At 42.6% G+C, this 19657-nt stretch overlaps 1 protein-coding gene across 2 annotated transcripts in view; it reads left to right on the forward strand.

Moving 5' to 3' along the window:
- Positions 1–349: 349 nt before the first annotated feature.
- The window catches only part of BACE2 (beta-secretase 2), a 44424-nt gene continuing 25116 nt past the window's right edge, over positions 350–19657 (forward strand). The window contains exon 1 of one of the 2 annotated variants that reach the window (XM_061359184.1): positions 350–854. In XM_061359184.1, the coding sequence (XP_061215168.1) occupies positions 543–854 (312 nt within the window). In that variant the 5' untranslated portion in view covers positions 350–542. The remainder of the gene's footprint in view (positions 855–19657) is intronic. The other variant, XM_061359183.1, reaches the window with a different exon arrangement.

Genomic DNA, 19657 nt, shown 5'->3' on the forward strand with positions numbered 1-19657 from the left:
ACTGGGGTCCTGAGGCGGGTGCCTGCGCGAACCCGTAGCCGGCCCCGGCGGTGGTGAGGGTCGAGGAGCCGCAGGCACATCGAAAGGGGACCGGAATCCCTGCCGTCTCCCGCGGCGCGGATCCCCTCTCTCTCGCCCTGCCGCTCTCTCCCTTTAAGGCTTTCGGAAACTTTTCTCCCCATCACGCCGCCACGCTCCGGGGCTACGGGCTAGGCTAAACCGAACCGGGAAGTTTCTCCCATACGTGCCGGTCAGGAGCGACTTTCCCGCACGGTCCCCGGGCAGTGGGAGCGGCCGGAGTACCGGCCACAGTCTCGGCCGCTCCCACTGCCCGGGGGCCTCGGGAGAACCGCGAGGAGGAGCTCGGTTCGGGAGGAGGGGGAGATGAAGCCGGGGCGTGGGTAAGCCGCTCCCTCCTTCTTTCTCCTCCGCCTCCTCCCCCCGTCGCCCCGGCTGCTCCAGTCTGGCAGCCAGGCGGCCGCTGCCTCCGGCCGAAGCCGCTGCAGCTGGGAGGTACCCCGGGCCCCCGCGCTGCTGCCGGGATGGGGACGCCGCTGGCGGCTCCCTGCCTCCTTCTTCTCTTGGCCGGCACAGCGGGGCTCTGCCGCGCTTTTTTCTCCCTCCCGCTCCGCGTGTCCCGTCCGGCCGCCCCCAGCGGGTCGCTGCCCGCCCCGGTGGTGTTGCGCCCGGCAAGCAGCAGCCGGCAGCCGGAGCCCCCAGGTGGCGCGGACGGCTTGGCCTTGGCTTCGGATCCTGGGGGCACCCTTAACCTTTTAGCTATGGTGGAGAATCTTCAGGGGGACTCCGGCCGCGGCTACTATCTGGAGATGCTGATTGGGACCCCACCGCAGGCGGTAGGAGCGGGCCGGGAGCTGCGGGTTTTGGCGGGGGGGACCAGGAGGGGAGGCAAACTTCTCGGTAGGCGAGAGTCCGGCGCCCCCCTTGGCCCAAACTCAACTTTCTCCCTTTGCTCAGTGCTGGCCCCTCCCTTTTCCCCCCACCCCGAAAGACGGTGTTCGTGCCCGGCGGCGGCGGCAACGAATTTCCTTTGGCCCGGGCGGGAGGCTCGTCTGCAGGTGCTCCCCAGTGCAGTGGCCGGTGACTGCTGGGGAAATCTTGCGGGGCTGGTGCCCGGTTTCAGGCTGTGTGTGTCTGATAGCGGTTTGGTTCGAAGCGAGCTGTTCTGTCAGTCGAAATGGCTGTGGTTTGGAGTCAGAGGGTGCTTTTCTCATTCTTTCATTTTTTAAGCTGCGTTGCATTGTGATCGGGTGCTCTGAAAGACCCTCCCATCAGAATCACTCGAAATCTTTCTGCTAAGCTAAGTGATGGCCGGGCAAAACTGGCCCCTTCTTTCGGGAATTCATGTGTTACTGATTAACTACACAAAGAATGCGCGTGTTTAGAATATTGTTTTCAAATAGACCATGTTTCCTTCAATCTCCCCCGTATGCTTTCGCCAGCATTGCTGAAGTTTTTTTGCAGTGTAGTTGCTCTTTCATCTGTGTCATGAGATCCCAGGGGGAGCGGTGCTGGGCTGCTGGTGGGGATGACTAGTCAGCTGAGTGGGGATTAATTTCTTGAAAGCCCTCAGGGCTTTCCTTCAGAGCTTCGTGTTTGCTTTGGGAGTTTAGGTCCTTACGTTCCCAGTGTACACAAAAAAAAAAAAATCAAGCCTTGTTCTTCTTTGGCTCTTCTACATAATAAAAAGCCATTGAATGCCAAAAAGCCTATCCAACAGAGTGTTCAGCCGTTGTCACATTTCTGGACTTCCGTGAGCAATCTTTTTTACACCTTGAATGTAGAAGGACTGGCCATATTGTCACTGTAATTGAAATACATGATGGTAAGATCAATACATGTATTGAGAAAGTGTGGCATTATTTTATGATCAATAAAAGGAGTTTAAAAAGTAAAAGCTAACTGGGACTGATGTATCAAGGTGTGGCCCAATAGCCATAGAGGCCGTGAAATACTTTTCTTCTCTGTTGTGTGCTGCATATTTGAGTAGCTCCATTAGCCTGGCATTGTGTGTGTTTCATTACTCCAGGGAGCGTATTGGTTTCTGCCAGAATCAAGGTACCAGGTTTGACAGGACTAATAATCCAATTCAGGATGTCTTAAATGAAAAAATAATTTTAGGTAGAAAAAGTGACTGTCAAGCCTATCATCTCCTTATATGTCATGGGGGATTCTGAAATTGGAAGAAATGAAGAAGGAAAAATATGATAGGCTTTTAATAATGTGACTAGAGGTCTAAGAGGGAGAAATGTGCTGCCCTCAGTGCACCTGGAGACTTCACTTACGCTTAACAGCTAGTATTACTTGTATTGCATGTGACGTAAGGTTTCAGATAAACTTGCCTTGGTGATTTTTTTCCATCTGAAAAAAGAAAATCTGAATCTGGTTGCAAAGCTTTTACTATTTTGAACTAGTTCTGCGATCTTGCAAAGTTAATTATTTAAAAGACCGCCACTAGTGTTTAGCGCATGTGAAGTTTTATTCACAAGTAGGCCCACCAAGGTTGTAAGCAAGGTTATAAATGCACTTGTGTTTCCAAAATCAGATCTTGGCATGTAGTGACTCAGTAGAGTGCAGTTAAAATTTATTCTCTACTTTTGATGGAGATGAATTTGTTATCTCATTCCCTGCCTGAAACTGGAAGACTTAAAGATCACAAATGTACTTGTTTTTCTGCTTCACAATGAATAGTATAAAGCTGCAAAGCCACTACAGGCTAGTGCTACTTACATCCTTCACAGTGCTGGTACTAACAGCAAGTATCTCAATACTGCCAAGCATTGGAATACTCTTAAGCTCCTTGGGCAAGTAGTTGCTGGAGTCAGAGTGGGCCATGATCAGGTAGAAAAAGAAAGATGTCTCATATTGATTTAAATCTCCTCCCAACCTGGCTTTCCCTTATGTTAGAAGCTTCAGTGTAAAGTCATGCTTGGGCATCTTCCTTTACTCTTGCACCCCTCCAGCATAGGACTTTCCTCCAAATGAGCACCTTTCCTTACCCAGGCCTCTCCCAGGACTGCCGAACCCGTACAGGGGTTAATGCTGCCCTGACATTTTGCCAAAGAGGAAGAAGGATGAAGCAATGAAGAAGAGCTGCAGAGCAGCACGGCTTCATTTCTGCAGAGCAGAAGGGTGGACGGCAGAGCTGCTGCTCCAGATGGTGTCACAGAGAGGGCATAGTTAAATGCAAACAAGGCTGTAGAGGACAAAGACCAAATAGCAGGTTATGAGAAGAGGCACAAGACTTAATGTCATAGTTGCAGTAGTGCTGGTGCCTGTGACTTTGAAAGTGTGTGCATTAAGCACAGAAAGCTACTGGGCCGGTAGTGTTTATGAAAGACTTCAGTGAACTTGCTTTACTGCTCAATTGCAATTCTAGATTTTTTTTTTGTTTTGTTTATTTTCTGTTCTTGGAAGGAAGCTACTACAAAAGAATTTTGTTTTTCAGGTCATTTAAGGCAGACTATTTGGCTTACGTTCCAGTTCTGATTTGTCATATAGCAGATAAATACAGCACAGAACTGAGTTTCACAATGGCAGTTCTGAAACACTTGTTCTGACGATATAAAAATAGAGCAGCTGTGTGAAGTCAAATTTATTTTATTTTCAAGAGAGGAACCCTAAATGCAGTCAATCCAGTTTTACAAAGTGTTTGCAGCCAAAGTCTTTCTGATCATTTCCAGTCTTAACAATAGTGTCCTTCCTAATTGTATCAGATCTCCAGACTAGCTACCAGGTAGGTGTGAACTGTCATTAACCCCATTAATCCTCATTCATTCACATACAGACCTACTTAAGAAATGTGTGAAAGGTGAAAAAGAAGGTCTATTGTATTGAAGAGTGTGATGGATTGGTCTCTTATTTCGTGGATGTATTATTGTGTCCTACTTCTGACAGATTATGTGCTTTACACTTAGGTGCACGTCTCCAAGTCCAGATTTAACTCAGAGATGGCAAGAGCCCAATATGAATTGTGTGCACTGTTCTTACTTCTTATTTCTTTAAATAATCTTATGGAATTTCCTTGCTCTATATTTTATTATTTTGTCTGTGCTGAGATTATAAGCGCTGTGAGGAATTCAGTCAAAGATCGTTCAGGGTTATTTCACTATTATCACTGCAGTGCTCTTCATATTAATCTTGTTTCTTGAATGAGCTTTTGACCAACAGAATAGTCAGACTGTCAAAGCACCCCATGTTCTTCACAGTTTTCTTGAAGTCCATCTGGAGTGCATTAAATGTTTGCAAAGGAAGTACTGTTGCCTCATCTTGCCTCTTGTGCTAGTTATCATTGCATGAGGTAGCGGTAGTCCTGCCAGTCCCACTGTATTTCCAAATTCTGTTTTTATTGAGACCAGGTACATGTTACTATTGCAACTTCATTGCGAAGAGAGTCTGGGCATGTGCCTTCTGAGAGCTGAGAGTCACGTAGCTATGGTCTGATTGAAACCACGATAGGATCTGATTTGTGTTCTGAATGCCATGGTTCCTTTTTGAAATTTCAGTGTCAGTTTTTCATTCTATGCATGAAGAGGTATTGTCTATTGTTTTTCCTAATGGCAGTTTGTTCTGTGCAGGTGGTGAATAAAAACCTGGCCTGTAAACTTGCTCTGAGTTTTAAGGTCAGCGTTTTAAGGTCTAATGGTTTTCATTGTGAAACACAGACTCCAGTTCCCATGTAATTGATTGGAGGGTATACTTGTTTCAATTTCTTCTGGCTATTAAATAAAAGGAGGATAAAGAAGGATATATATTAAACACCTCAAGTGTGTCATGTACTCTTATAATTTATAGCTTGGTATTTTGAATGTGATGAACACACACATTAGTGAGTTCTGAACATGCAGCCATTCTTCCTTAACTGTTGATAACTCTTATTTCCTGAATAATTCCTGGAAGGAATGAAGACTATGAGGAAAGATTCAACTGCTCTTGTAAATTCATCGCTTCACTAGTCTTGTTATATTAAGTGATAAGGGCCCAATTTCTGGAGCAGTGCTATTCCCTAAGAAGCTAAGCTCTGCTTTCTGAATTTAGCCGAAAGGGGGTTTACTGTCTTTCTAGATACAGAAGTTTTGAAAATGTGGTCCTTCCAGGTTCAAGTACCAGAAGGCAACCTCCTTTCTTTTTTTCCTTTTTCTTTTTTTTTTTCTCCTTTTAATAATTGTGTGGGTCTTTTGTGTTTATTTCTGAGCTCTTTATGAAAGCTGAAAAGGAGGCCTGAGAAGCAAAGACAAATGCTTTGGCATATTGAAGTGTTTTGAGGTGGCAGTGTCAAGATCCCTCCAGGTCTCTCTCATGGAATTACTATTGAAATGTAAAGTACAAAATATTCCTGTTGTTACATGGTGAGTTGGGTAGGTCTTGGTGGTTGTTGTTGTTGGATGCATGCAAAATAAAAAGGACAAAGTGAAACTGACCTTAATATTAGTACTGACCTTATTATTAGTAAATTAGTACTGACTAATACAGTATTGCGGTGTGGTGGAGAGTAGTGTTTTTTGACCAAAGACAAAGCAAACAAACATACCAGGTTTGCGTTGACAGAAAGGTCCTTGCCTTTACAAATCAGCATTCTGGCACCTCCTTCCGTACAGAAGTAGCCCTTGCAAAAGGAACTGCATGGAGGTAGTGCAGCCCGTACTACGAAAATAATCTAAAATGAGACTATTAATTGCAATGTAGTTCCCCTGAGTATAGCACAGTTATTGGTTTGTAGCAAGGCTTTGCCTTGCTGTGTTTGTAAGTACAATGCAGTGTCCTGCTATATCTGCACACTGACACTGAATGGAAGAGGCTTATCATGGTTGTTCCTCAGGATGTGATCCTGTCCCAGGGTCAGGCAGATTAGAGCCCCACTAACTGCTCCTTTAAAAGTTAGTTCTCTCCTTCAGAGAAACAGTGAAAGCTTTATTATCCAGGGTCCCTGATTGTGGCAATTGTGCATTTGGATTCTGGTGGGTTGGGGCAAAAGGTCCGTTGTGGGGAATAGGAGTGGTGGCAATAAGTATCAGGTTCACACTTCACTCCCCATGAAAGCAAAAACATCAGTTAAATTTGAAAAGAGGGGAAGTAGAAGGTGAGCAAGTAACTATTTTGCCTGTTAATAAGAAGTAAATTAATTGGGATTTGGAATAGAAATGAGATGGAAATGAACACATGGACAAAAGAAAGGCCATGTGGAATTCCTGTATGTTTGGATGCTTGGGATTATGAAGGACTGTTTTCTTTTTTGTTTTGGGGTTTGTTTCTTTTTTTCTTTTTTTGTGATGGTGGTTGTTCTTATTTGCCCTCCTCTAACCACAGGGCTTAGAGCTCTAGGGATAGTGTCTGGCAAGGCAGATTTAAAAACTACTATGCCTTGCAGGGGTCTTTATTGCCATAAAGAGCGCTTGAAACTTCAAGTCTGTGAGGACATGTTAGCTATTACATTGCTAGGTGAAGTGAATCTGACCTGAAATGTAGGTGAAGTGAATCTGACCTGAAATGTTATCTGGTCATTGTCAAGTATAGCCACATTAGGTAAAAAGCTGATAAAATGTCATATCCTTGCCTGTGTACATCTCCAGTACGAATCAGACATGTTTTTCCCTTTTCTTACTGGTTCTAAAATACAGATTCAATCATAATTTGTGTAAATAAATGAAGGAACTTGTTGCTTCTATTTTTGCCCAGAATAGGACAGATCTTCAAAGTAAGGGAGGCAGCACTCAGCTGCCTCAGAAACAGGAAGTGTTTTTTCCTGCCATTGATGGGACTATCATACATCTTGCTGCTTTTCAGCCTGGTTTTGCTATAGAGATCTGAGTTCATGAAGCAAATGCAGTACATGTTCTACAGATACCAAGTTGCTGTTAAAATAAAAAGGTTTATATTTCAATTTTTATCCGTTAGTTCAGTGTCCTTCAAGGCACTTGAAATAGTCCAGGACTAAAATAGATTTTATTCGCAACTTTCTGCACATCAACTCCCTTAGTTTTAAAATAACATTAGCTCTGTCTCCTCTTCTCTGCATATGCCTACATCGCAGCCACCCATGTGATTGGATTGCAGTGTTAAAGAACTGAGCTAGTAGAAACTAGCTTAACTCTGCTTGGTAACAGTCTGGTTGTGACAATGGGAACCTCCGCATGAGTGATCTACTGTGCTTGCATGGGTGGCTCTGCAACATGGAGCGAGCTCCATTACTGCTGGCAGCACCTAAAGCATGTCTGCATCAACAACATGGTTTGGTTTTGCTACAGCAGCAGCTGCATGCTGTGCACAGCAAAGGCTGCAGCAGCCCAGAAGTGGCCAAGAGCCTTGCTGAGGAGCTTGGTAAACTTTTTCCCCTTGGGATGGAAGTTTGGCTGCTGAACTTGCTACTGCCCATGTGCTCACCTTTTTGACAGACTTCCTCCAGGCATGGCTATCCTATGGGCTTTCAGCCACGTACATCTGAGAGCAGTCGCTTAGCAAAGTCAGCTCTTGTGACCTCAGAAAGCCTTGGGCCAGAATCAGCATTTGCTCCCTCTTTTTCCACAGATTGATAAAATAATACCTTTATTCCCCTCTTCTCATTCCTCCCTCAGAGTTCTTCTCTCCCTTTTGCCTGTCCTTCCTTTTGCTCTTGCTGTCTTTTTATGTCTAAGAGTATTTTACTGGGAGGACATCAGAGGACAGATGTTCTAGACCTTTGTTTGTTTCACCTTTGTTTTTTTCTTGTAAGAGTTCTCAAATAGATGAAATCTGTGGGGTATGGTGGAGAGGGAGGAAAATAAGCTAGATGGGGGAAAAAACATCAACTTACTCAAGTGAAAATCACAACTCATTGAATACAATTAATGTGTCATAATTAAAAGGCTCTTTTGAAGGGAATCTGTTAAGACAGTAATTGCACTCTACAATCCTTTTTTTCCCCTCACCACTGCTTACTAATAATTAAAAATTGTGAAAAATAAATTACTTGTAGATTTTGTCCCCTTTGCTCAGCTTGTGAGTACTAAAATTAGTTGATTTTATTTAGCTTTATGGCTGGTTTATTTTTGTACCTACTTACTAGCAAAAACTGCTGTAGCTAGACTACATGTATTTATGGAAAATGCTTGTCTCAAAGTTGTTGCTACTCTGGTTTTATTTAAAAAGAGGAAAGGTATTAATGCTGCAATAACACTTGGTAGGCTTCTCATATATAAAGACAGAAACGAATCCATTCCTAGGGATCTAAAGCTGCTTAATAGCACTACTTTTTCCCACTGGCATTTTTGTTTTGAAGAACAGATGAGAACTCAAGAACTGAGAGTCACCTCTCTAGTTGGGCGGGATCATAAGCCTTCTCGCATTAAAAGTTAGCTCCTGCCATTTTACAGGGAACAAGTAATTGGATCTTTTTGGCAGCTATTTTTATTTGTGTATCTGCCTGCAACAGTGGTCCATGCAAGAGTACCTTGGAGCCCGCCACTGTGCTGCGGCTTGTGTTTAGGCTCATGTCAAGGCCAAAGTTTCTTATTTTGCTGCCATAGGAAGCTTTATACTAGAGAAGATCAGCCATCTGGGGCTTCTACAGAAACAAAAGGCTTACCAGCTAAGCCACTATATGGAAGGTCAGGCCCTATGTGTCCGCCCTTGAAAAGGTTATGGTAGTATTAAGGAAAACAAAATACATCAGGCCAGCAGGAGATTGAAGATTGCCTTTGGCAGCAATAGTTTTTTTTTCATAGAAAATAATATAGTAGGGTGTCTATTTCAACTGCAGGCTTCAGATTTATTTTGGAAACTCCAACTTTGAAATCTTTTGGGAGGTTTTTTTCTTTCACTTTTTTCCTACGTAATTGGAAACTTTACTTTTGAAATTCCATTGTGATACCTGTTGATACAGAAACCTTGACTGTTGGTGTTTGCACAGCATAAGAAATCAACAGTTGTAGCTTTTTTTCAAGAGCATGCCGTACCAATTTGGAAGGTCTTCAGGGCAATATTACCATACTGCTTAAGCATAGTATGAAAAGACCTATACTTTCATTTGCTGTGCTGTCTGGTAGATGTCTGCTATGGGTATGAATGAAATGTCAGAGGCATGTCAGAAAATGATTCATCAGTCCCACTGGTACATTTCTATGACTAGAAAGATTTTTACTTAATTCATTCATTTTTCTTCTTGGTGGCTCTCTGGTTGCAAATAAGACAGAGGAGTCGAAAGGTGGTCATGCTTTCCAAAAGTCAGGTAAGTGTAGCAAGATAGCATCTCATGCAGTCACAGTGCTTCAGCTTATCTGTCACAGAATAATCTTCTCATTACTCCACGTATGCAAAGTCCTTCAGGGAATAACACAAACATTTTGCATGATAAAGCGCCAGATTTTTTCATTTAAACTGCTGATATAAATGATGTATGTGAGGGGAGAAAGAGTTCAGAAAATTTCTCAACAGCTGTAGTTATGAATATTGGCATGTGTTACATGTTCCAGATGAAGTTAACTTCGATCTGCACTCCGGTGAGCCTTTGGATTGACCTTTTCTTGGCAAGTGACCAAGCAGTAGTGATAACACCTGTACATTTTTGTTCAGGTTTGAAAACTTTCTCCATGGCAGGTGTGCAGGAGAACATTTGCTGTTGATAACAGACAAAATTCCACAATTCAGTGGCCTGAGCACCATGAGCTCCAGTGTGTAAGTAGCATGTGTTGCCTTCCTTGTAGCAGGCAAAATGTTGAAGCCCTGGGCTGCTGTAGAACATGAGGTACCGTTATCACACAATGGATTGTAACCACTGGCCAAAGTAGAAGATAGCTTAGTCCTGTGTACTGGTTGACGTGCGGAGCAATGGGAAGTAGGAGATTGTCTTCTGTGTGTTGTTGCAGTGTGTACTAGAAGACTTAGTCTCAACCTGAGAGCAAGACAAAGCCTTTTAACTTCCTGCCCTCCAAACTCAACCTGAGATCTGGAAATGAAGCTGTGTTCCTGCATGCCTCTGTGTTCTCCCATGTAATAAAGATTTTTATAGTGGAACTCGGTTAACACATGTAATGATGTATGAACCACAGGCAAAGCTAGTTCATTTCCCAGGGCTGCTGCCTTTACAGTATTAGCCAAGGTAAAGAGTAAAGTGTGCATGTTTGAGAAGGAGAGAGAGAAATAAAAAAGTCCAATAACGGAGGGGCGGGGGGAGGAATGCTGCTGCTTAAATAAAAAAAGAATTTTCAAAAAAAATCATATCTTACTTTACTTCAGAATCAAATCTGCCTTTTAAATTGCCCTGCCGAGTTTTTAAATAAAAATGTTAGAATAAATACGAATAAAAGTGATTGTTCTTATTTTTAATAAATCAAACACATTATTGTGACATTGCTTAATAGCTTTTGCTTACTCTCTCCATCACACAGTCTTCCTGGTATTATGGAGTGAAAAGCTGCTTTCTGTTTGTGCCTTTGAACTCATCTGTATAATTCTAAGAAACACCCATGATGACAATCAAATTCTGCTCCTTGGTAATATCCTAAATAGGTCAGGTGGAATGTGGATCAAAAGCCTTCTGTCTGTTGTATTCCCTTAATTATCTAGGAAATAAAAACACTGGAGTTGCATCAACTTGTGTGAGACCTAGGGCCACCTGTACATCCCTGTGGTTACTTGAGACAGCACAGACCAGCAGGCAGCTGCCTGACCAAATGCCTTTTCCCAGAGATGTGGTACAGCTATTCTAGCAGGGAATACAATCAGAGTAACCAAAGGCCAGTCCTTGTGCCTGTCATAGCTGGGCTTTTTTGCAGCCCAGAAAGCTAACCATATTCTGGGCCGCACCAAAAGAAGCGTGGCCAGCAGGTCAAAGGAGGTGATCCTGCCCCATTACTCTGCTGTTATGAGACCCCATGTGCAATACTGTGCCCAGCTTGGGGGCACTCAACACAAGAGGGATGTGGACCTGTTGGACCAAGTCCGGAGGAGGGCCATGGAGTTGATCAGAGGGCTGGAGCACCTGTCCTATGAAGACAGGCTCAGAGAGTTGGGCTCGTTCAGCCTGGAGAAGAGAAGGCTCAGGGCTTATCACAATCTTCCAGTAACTAAAAGGGGCCTACAAGAATTCTGGAGAAAGACTTTTTACAAGGATGTGTAGTGACAGGACAAGGGGAAATGGTTTTAAAGTGAGAATAAATTTAGATTAGATGCTAAGAAAAAAATACTATGATGTTGTGAGGCACTGGCACAGAACAGTTGTGACTGCTTCATCCCTGGAAATGTTCGAGGCCAGGTTGGATGGGGCTTTGGACAATCTGGTCTAGTGAAAGGAGTCCCCACCCATGGCAGAAGGGTTGGAATTAGGTGATCCTTAAGGTCCCTTCCAACCCAAACTATTCTATGTCAGTTGGCTTTCATGTTTTGGGAAGGTTGGTCTTTCACTATTGCAGTGTATAGACAGAGAAAACACAAGAAAAATTATGCTTATCCGCTTTGGTTTTGTTACAGTGTTTTAGGGAAATTACTAGAAAATATCATGCAAGTGTTCAGTGGTGTTCTTGAAGAAAATCACTAAAAGCCATAATCAAGCCGTTCCTGAAGGCAGGTAGAAAGTGCAGCTAGGAAGATGTTATAAAGAGCAGCCCCCCCCCGTGTGGGTATGGCAGTGCCGTTGGGAACAGCCTGTTCTGGGGAGGACAGATAGACCTGATGTGTCAGGAGTATCCTGCCTTTACCTCTTCTTTGTGCTGCTCTCCAGGTTTTAAAAAAACCTTTGCTAACAAAAACCGTCTCCAAAACTAACATCTTGACAGAGGAGGGAAAAAAGCCTGAAGAGAATCATGTCGCTGCAAGAGCGCGTTGACAGGGGGAGGAGAGGGAAGAGATCAGACCCGGCATGCAGCCTTCTCAAAACTCTGATTTTTCTCACTGCCATCCTGCAAACTTATTCTTTTGCTACCTGTCTCTGAAATGCATCCTTTTTCAAAGTTAATCACTGCCTTCAAAAGGCACTTAAATATTGCACTTGGTTTCACATCTCCAGTGCAATTTGAAATCCAGGGTCTTAAATTTAAATTTGAGATTGAAGTTCAGATCTTTGGTTTGAGGGAGACCTTTTAATGGAGGTAGAAATATAGAAGCGAGACTGAATCTCTCCTGAGAAGTTTCTGCCCGCTACTGAAGGGCAAAGGTACTGTGGTGTCTTTGACAAAAGGGACAAAAAAAAAAAAAATAAATGCTCATGAGCCTATAGATACATTAGGAAGAACATTAGGAATGGACTTCATAAGCTGGATTGAAGTTTGAAACATGGCTGTTGATTAATTCTGGCATTTCCTAATGGCACAGGGAACAGGGGCAGGGACTTACAATGCAGGAGCTTGTACAGCATGAGAAAGGTTTAAAGATTAGTAAGTTCAGGTCTTCCTGAATTTCCTTAGTATAGCTTGGTTCTGTGCAAATGTGTATGAAACCCAAATAAATAACGTTTCTGTCTTACAGCCACTGCAGTTGGAGGGTTGCTGCTTTGGTTTCAAAACAAACCTTTACTTTTTTTTCATAATGTAGGGCTTCTGAAGCTAGGTAGAGAAGAACTGAAAAGGCCTTTTTCAGACAGCAGTTTCTTTGAGTCCAATGAACAATAGAGGTAAAGAAAGGGTGACCTGACAAAATAAATTGGAAGCTAATTTTGGAGAGCAAAAGCCTCAGAAGATTGAAATTCTGAACTGTATGCAGCTTCTATCTGTAATCATTCACTGGGTATAATGCATTAACATAGGCTTACTGATTTCATTTCCTTAAAAAAAAACCCAAACCAAAACAAAGCAAAAAGCCCTCCTTGGATATCGCATTCTGAAAGGCAGTGTATTAGCAGAAGTCCCTTTCTCCTTTTCCTTTCCCTAAAAAAGAAAACTAAAATAGATTGACATAAGACTATTTTTGTAGAAGTATCATGGCCTAAGTAGTACCGGTAAACATAATAGATGTAGCAGACATTTAACCTAAAACACTTGAGGTGGGTGGTCTGTTGTTTTTCAGTGGGATGGTTGTCTTTTTCTTACAGGGGAAGTTTAGCTTCGGGTCAAGTGAAATAATTTAACAGTGGTTTCTTCAGGAATGAAGCTAGACAGGCTGTGGTTAAGTGCAAGGGTACAAGTGCATAGAGGCTTGCTTGATGGAGCGCTCTGGGGACAGCTAAACCCTTTTGACTCGGCCAGTGATGTCTGTGCCTGTGTATTGTGAAATACACTTGTGCAGCCCTTCACCCACCTTGGCCATTTTCCTGTTTTCTATGGGGCTAGAAGCTGTCCCTTCCCTTAGGTCCTGCTACAGCACCCATAGCCCTGTGGACTAATAGTCATCTGATGTGTGTGGCCATTGCTCCAAAGACTTTAAAATCCTGATGAGCAGTGCCCAGCAGGTCTGCTTTGTGGTGGCTATTCTTGGTGATTTAAGAGTGAGAGAGAGTTAGGTTGAGACAGTGACTACAAAAACAGTGATGGCATTTATGAGTGTTTCTCCAAGAATCAGGCTGGTGGTAGAGGTGGAATTCAGGCATTTCTTCAGTTTCTTTATAGCTGTTGAATTAGTAACTAAATAGCTGTCTCTCCAATACTTTTGTCTACCATGTTCTCTGGGGACAAAGGGGTGAGCTCTGGATGAGATGCATACTAATTTAGATGTGGCACAATGCTTAGACATAGCCTGTCTCTAAACCAAGGCTGCGTGGGCACTGATGGATTCCTCATGAGTCTTGCAGTTAGACATGAGTTGGTCCCAGTGGCATTCAGCTTAGTCTCACTGTCTCATCAGTGCTGTACTGTAATTAGCAGAAAATTGATGAATTTAATTCCTATACACCTACTAACAGGTGAAAACTTGTTTTTAGATTTAACAAGAGCTCTGTGTGTACTTAAGTGCAAACAACTGATGTCTTGCATTCATTCTTGAATTTCATGGTGTGTTTGTGGGGTTTTTTTCAGTATTCCATTTACTGAGGCACTCATTAATCTTTCAATTCAAGAACATGTTCAGTATAAATACAGAAAATGTATGGATTTTCCTCACTCAAATTTGTGAACATTTGGGTGCCTTACTGCTCTTAGTAAGAACTAAGAGTGTACTTGATGTTAACATGCAGTGCTGGTTACACTGAGAAAGGCTGGTGAAGATACCAGCTGGCTCATATACAAGCCCTTTTTTCTGAAAGATGTGGCTCCCAGGGGGTCTCTGTGACAACCAAACATCTGTTAAGACTATCAGTTTTCCTCAGTTGTTTCAAGCCAGTTCAAAGCTTTCAATGGTTATTTACAGGTGAGGTTTTTATAGACTTCTACATTATTGTTGTTACTGAGCTTTTTCTAGTCCAGATTTTCCTTAAAGCCCAATCCCTTGAGAAGGCATGACTTCAGCTGTGAACTAGAGGGTTGCTTCACCCACTTAGTTTTTTGTCAGCTGTGGGGTCTGATATGAGAGAGGGACTCGTGTCAGGGAAAAAGAAAAAAAAAAAGGAAAAAAAAGGTTAATCTTTTCTGGAAGGCAATGAGACGAAATTGCTACAATTCGCACAGTTCTGAGATAAGCAAGTAATAGCTCATGTTCAACAGCAAAACATGTTCATATAGCATGAATAGGATGGATGTGTTGTATGATAAATCTAGACACAGCAAATAAATTTCAGCCTGAAAAATAAGATACCACATGAGACAGCATGTGCAGAAAGAATGCTAATGTTTAAGGAACCAAAGGCATTGGCAGAAAGGAAAGCACAGAAATGAAGAATAGGTATTTTGGTTTTTTACCAGGATTGATTGGGTGACTTTTTTTTTCTTTAAACCATAATAGCCTTCCCTTATTGTCAAAATGATAATATATATAAAGCACTTCCTGTAATATTTCTCTTCAAAATGACTATTCATCAGTCCCAGAGTCAGATGCTCATATTTCAACTCACAATTTAGTTTAGCAAGTTTATCCTTCAGAGCAATCAGTCACTTCAGCATTTGTATTTTAATACAAATCTCAACTACAGAAGCACGCAGAGCTCTTAAGCACGGATAGATTGGCTAATCCAGATAGTGCTTTGTAATCTTCTGGCAAAGAAAGAGATTATTGCTTTTTAGAGAGAGAACAAAAAAACAGTATTCTTCCCAGTCTAATAGTGCAGATCATTAAAAGATTGAGGGCAAAAGACTCTCAGTCTTCTGCTGAGCCCACTGCAGGTGTGAGAGTATCCAGGGGTAGCTGAGTGGTATAGGTGGCCGGGAGAGAGAGTGAATATAAAGGCAGGATAGATATGGGGTCAAATCCCAGGTCCTGACACCAGTTGGGAATGTGCTGAGGGGAACGACATTGAATGTCAAACTTGCTCTGGTGGGCTTGATCTGCTACTGCCCTGAAGAGCCTCCATTTGCCACTTGTTCTGCTTACTCCACAGCCAGCAAACACAGCACGGTTTCTGTGACAAACTTCAGCTGTTGCGAAAGCAAGAATTATCTTTGCTAGACTTGACCTCCTGGTTTGGCCAAGTTTTCATGCTGAAATAAATCACATTCCTCTGTGTCCTCAGTCTGACGTTGCAGTGAAACGTGGGATCCACCTGCTAAGCAAACAGCATTAAAAAGTCATTAATCTCTTCCATTTTTCTTTCTCACAACACCTCTCTTATCTTGGTTAAACCCTTCTTATGACTACAGGAAGATTTTTTTGGAGGTAGTAGCAGATAGGTATGTTTTCTCTGGCAAGGTGACCTCCCTCGGAGCAACACAGGCAATACTTCTCCTCAGTGTAACATGTGGGCCCCTTCCTCCTCAAAGGTGAAGTATGATACCATCTAAGCTGCAGAGAATAATTTTGGCTCTGGGTGGGGTGTTTCTCCACTGTCATGGCCATGCAGTTGTCAGCCAAATAGCTGAGTTGTTTTCTGGATTCCTCTACTTGGCACTGCTGAGGCCACACCTGGAGTGCTGTGTCCAGCTCTGGGCTCCCCAGTCCAAGAGAGACATGGACATGCTGGAAAGTGCAGTGAAGGGGCAAGAAGACATTTAAGGGATTGGAGCATCTCTCCTATGAGGAAAGGCTGAGTTGGGACTGATCAGCCTGGAAAAAAGAAGTCTTGGGAGGATGGGGGGATATCTCATTTATGTACATAAATACCTGAGGGGAGGGTGCAAAGAGAACAGAGCCAAGCTCTTTTCGCAGGTGCTCAGTGGCAGGACCAGAGGCAATGGGAATAAACTGAAACACAGGAGGTTCCCTCTAAACATAAGGAAAACCACTTTTTTACAGTGAGGGTGATGAAGCACTGGCAGATGTTGCCCAAGGAGCTTGTGGAGTCTATCCTTGGAGATGCTCAAGAACTGTCTGAGCATGGTCCTGGGTATGCTGGCTCTCAGTGGCCCTGTTTGAGTAGGGATTTGACCAGATGACCTCCAGAGGTCCCCTCCAACCTCAACCATTCTGTGAAGTGCTGCAAAGCAATGAGGACTTGGCTACTTCAGTCCAGGGACTGCTTAAGAGCAGTGAAATACAGGAGAGTCCTGTCGCTGTCCCAGTGTTCAGGGTCAGTGTACCAGACTTCTTTTTACCCTTTTTTGTCTTACCTGTTTAGCAAATTACATATTATTCTGCAAGCAGAGATGTGGTGTTGTGGGAGCTTTTTCAGTTTATGTCTAAGTTTGCAGGCCTCTACATCTAGAAGCACTTCCAAAGATTCCTCTAATTCATCTTTTAATTCAGTTTTATTTCTGTATCTTAAGAAAAACAGATGAAGAATCTATATTAAAGCATAGACTTCTGAATCTGTTCATTAGAAATTAGCCTGTAAATGCTAATTCCAAGTAACACAGGAAAAAAAAGTGTACAGTATGTCTATGCTTAAAAAGCCACTGTATATTGTAACATCACTAATTTGTAGAAACAAATTGCTGAAACAACCTGACTGACAATCTGTGCCAATAATAACACATAATAACTGTGGGCAAACACAGCATATAGTTGCTAGTATGTTTTCTTTTTCATGTGATGGTTCTAAGCAATTCTTGCCAGATGGGCTGATAATGTAATTAGGAATTGTTGTGTTAAATGAGGCAGTATTTAAATTGGCAACTAATTTTCCTATCTATTAACCAGCTTGAAAAAGAAGAGCTGTTACCCAAATGATTTCTAGCAGCTAATCCCTAACATGAAACGTAGCACTTCTTTGCACCCTTTTTAAACACTGCCTAGCAAATTATTTTCTGTAGGGCTTATTATGTGTGGGACAAAACAGGAAAGAGAGGGAGTTAAGAGATGCTACAGGTTCAGGGGTTGTTAGATGGGGTGGACTTCCACTAAGTCAGTAAGTCATGATACGTGGTAACAGCTGATGAGCCAGGAATGGGATGCTTCCTATTTGTAGTCTCCATATGTGGGCAGGAAAAATATTTTTACTATGTAATAGTTCACTGTGTGGCATACTCCAGCAAGCAGAGTAGGACTATAAACCCTATTTTAAGTCTGTGAACGGGAGAAGTCATGAAAGCATAGCAGGACATGATTTTGAATGGCATATGAATGCTACTAGTGCACAACGGTCACTTTCTTTACTGGGAACAGGAGAGGAGGGAAAAGAAAAGGGTGCCCTTGGGTCAAGTTAAAATCCCAGAGAAGGCATAATTGCTTGTAGTTTTCATCATGAATTCTTACAGAACTAGCTTCTTCGGTCTACTGGCTTGTCCAGTAGAAGCTATCAATTGCTTATCATTAAGATTTTGACTGAACCCCAGAGTAAACATAAGGCTGAGTGAGATTGATTATTATATTTATGTCTCTGTCTGTGAAAACCTTATTCCTCCCCCCCATGCTTCAGCTGAAGCAGGGCTGAAGACCCAAATACTTCTTTGTAGTCTCATTTTTTTCTGTCCAGTGGTGAAACTATTTCTTGACCTAAGAAGATCAGACCTGTTAACTTGAAAAAAACTACACTGGACTTTTTTTTCCATGGGCCAGTTTTTTTAAGGGGATGAGGATTATCATTAGCTCAGTGTGGGAATCACATCAACAGCAACAGAGTGACAGGGTCGCATGGAAGCCCTAGGATTCCACACCTGGAAAAGGCTCTGCATGCTAAATCATGCAGACAGGTACTTCAAACAAACGCATTATGCATTTGAAGCCATGAGTTTTGTTTTGTACGTTTTTCTGAAAGTTACCAAAACCTCGCAATCAAACTAAAACAAGAACAAGTAACGTATAGGAAGTCTGAGTAGGGTGTAGATCAGGACAGAGGCCAGGCTGTCCCTACATGGAGGATGCTAGCAACCTCTATGAGACAGAAATGGGGTGATTGCTACATTTAATCACTTTTCCTTGAAAATATGAAGAGAGTTACTTTCTGAATGCCTGGTGGGGTAACTGCAGATTGCTGTTTACCAGGCAGTTAAATGATGCATAGATAGTGCTGACTGTTGATGACGTCATATTGATGTCACTTGCTGTAACAGATAAAGCAGGTGCCTGAACCACAAAGTTTTGCTGAACAAAAGATGACAGATCAATAGGCTTTTTTTTTTTTTTCTGGTAGCAGAATATAACAATATTAGGCCATGAAATTAGAAATATTAAAGACACCATGGTAAGTTAAATTATTGAGTCATACATTAAGTTCTATTTGATGTTGGCACTAAATCAAGGACTGGAAAGTTTGAGTGATTCTTGAAGTATTGACAATGTGTTTGGCTTCCAGTTGAAATAAATCATTGCAACTGGGGGTTTTTTTTCAGTGTGTCTGCCCCTTTGGAGTAGAAAAAATATAAAATGCATGACCTAAGAAGGCTTCGGCTTTCAATGTTTGTGACTTTCAGTAAACAGGTTTGGATTTGTTTCTTTTTATAAGCACAGCCTAATGGCATATAGATGGTGTCAGATTTCCTCTTTAAGTTTGTCATGGCAGAAGCGGATGTTACAAATCTTGCTTATTCTATAGCAAGGGATCTTTATTAACAGTAACAGCACTGTTTCCATATAGGAAACGCATCCAGCAAAATAATCTCCAGGTATGATACTAGGTGCAGATTTTATGTCCCACGGCTGTGATAAAGGTGTTGCTCAGGGGGGGAAAATGGCCTTTTGGGTTTGCTGTCTGCTTTCTCCAGTATAGGTCGGAAATTGAACTTGGAAACCACAATAAAAAAAAAACCCTAAAGCCTTCCTTCTATGTCTTCAAAAGCAAAAAGAAAGTAGTTTTTCACTGTTTTTAATGCTGGGCACATGATCAGTCAGCAGTCTTTGGGCAGTTTTTTCCTTCCTAGCCTCATTCAGCGGTGTCTCTCAGACCTCAGTTTTCGCAAAATCTGCCTTCACCTGGCAATCACTGGCAAAACAGGGTGAGCACTAAATAATCAGCTCTCAGTGACAGGAAGTGATTCATTTGTAATAAGCCCATGCCTGTAATAAGCACAAAGAATGTTCTCTGCCTGCCTGCAAAAGCTCTGATTCACCATCTCTGTGCCTTCACGAGAAGGCAGCTGGAGAGGATGCTACCACCGCTGTTGGCTCTGCCTTGTCATTAGGGTCTTCTCTTCCTGTGGTGGAAGGGTAGAGACACAGAGAGGTATGACCACACTCTGCAGCCGTCACAGCGCATAGCTCAGTGAATCAAGTTGAGGTGCAACTGATTTCTCAATAGTAAGTTGGGTGGTGAAATTCAGCAGCTGGGGAGCAAGCA

Source organism: Neopsephotus bourkii, unplaced genomic scaffold, assembly GCF_033783945.1.
Source record: "Neopsephotus bourkii isolate Nb327-2 ecotype Australia unplaced genomic scaffold, CSIRO-AGI_Nbou_v1 NB_962, whole genome shotgun sequence".
Taxonomy (NCBI): domain Eukaryota; kingdom Metazoa; phylum Chordata; class Aves; order Psittaciformes; family Psittacidae; genus Neopsephotus; species Neopsephotus bourkii.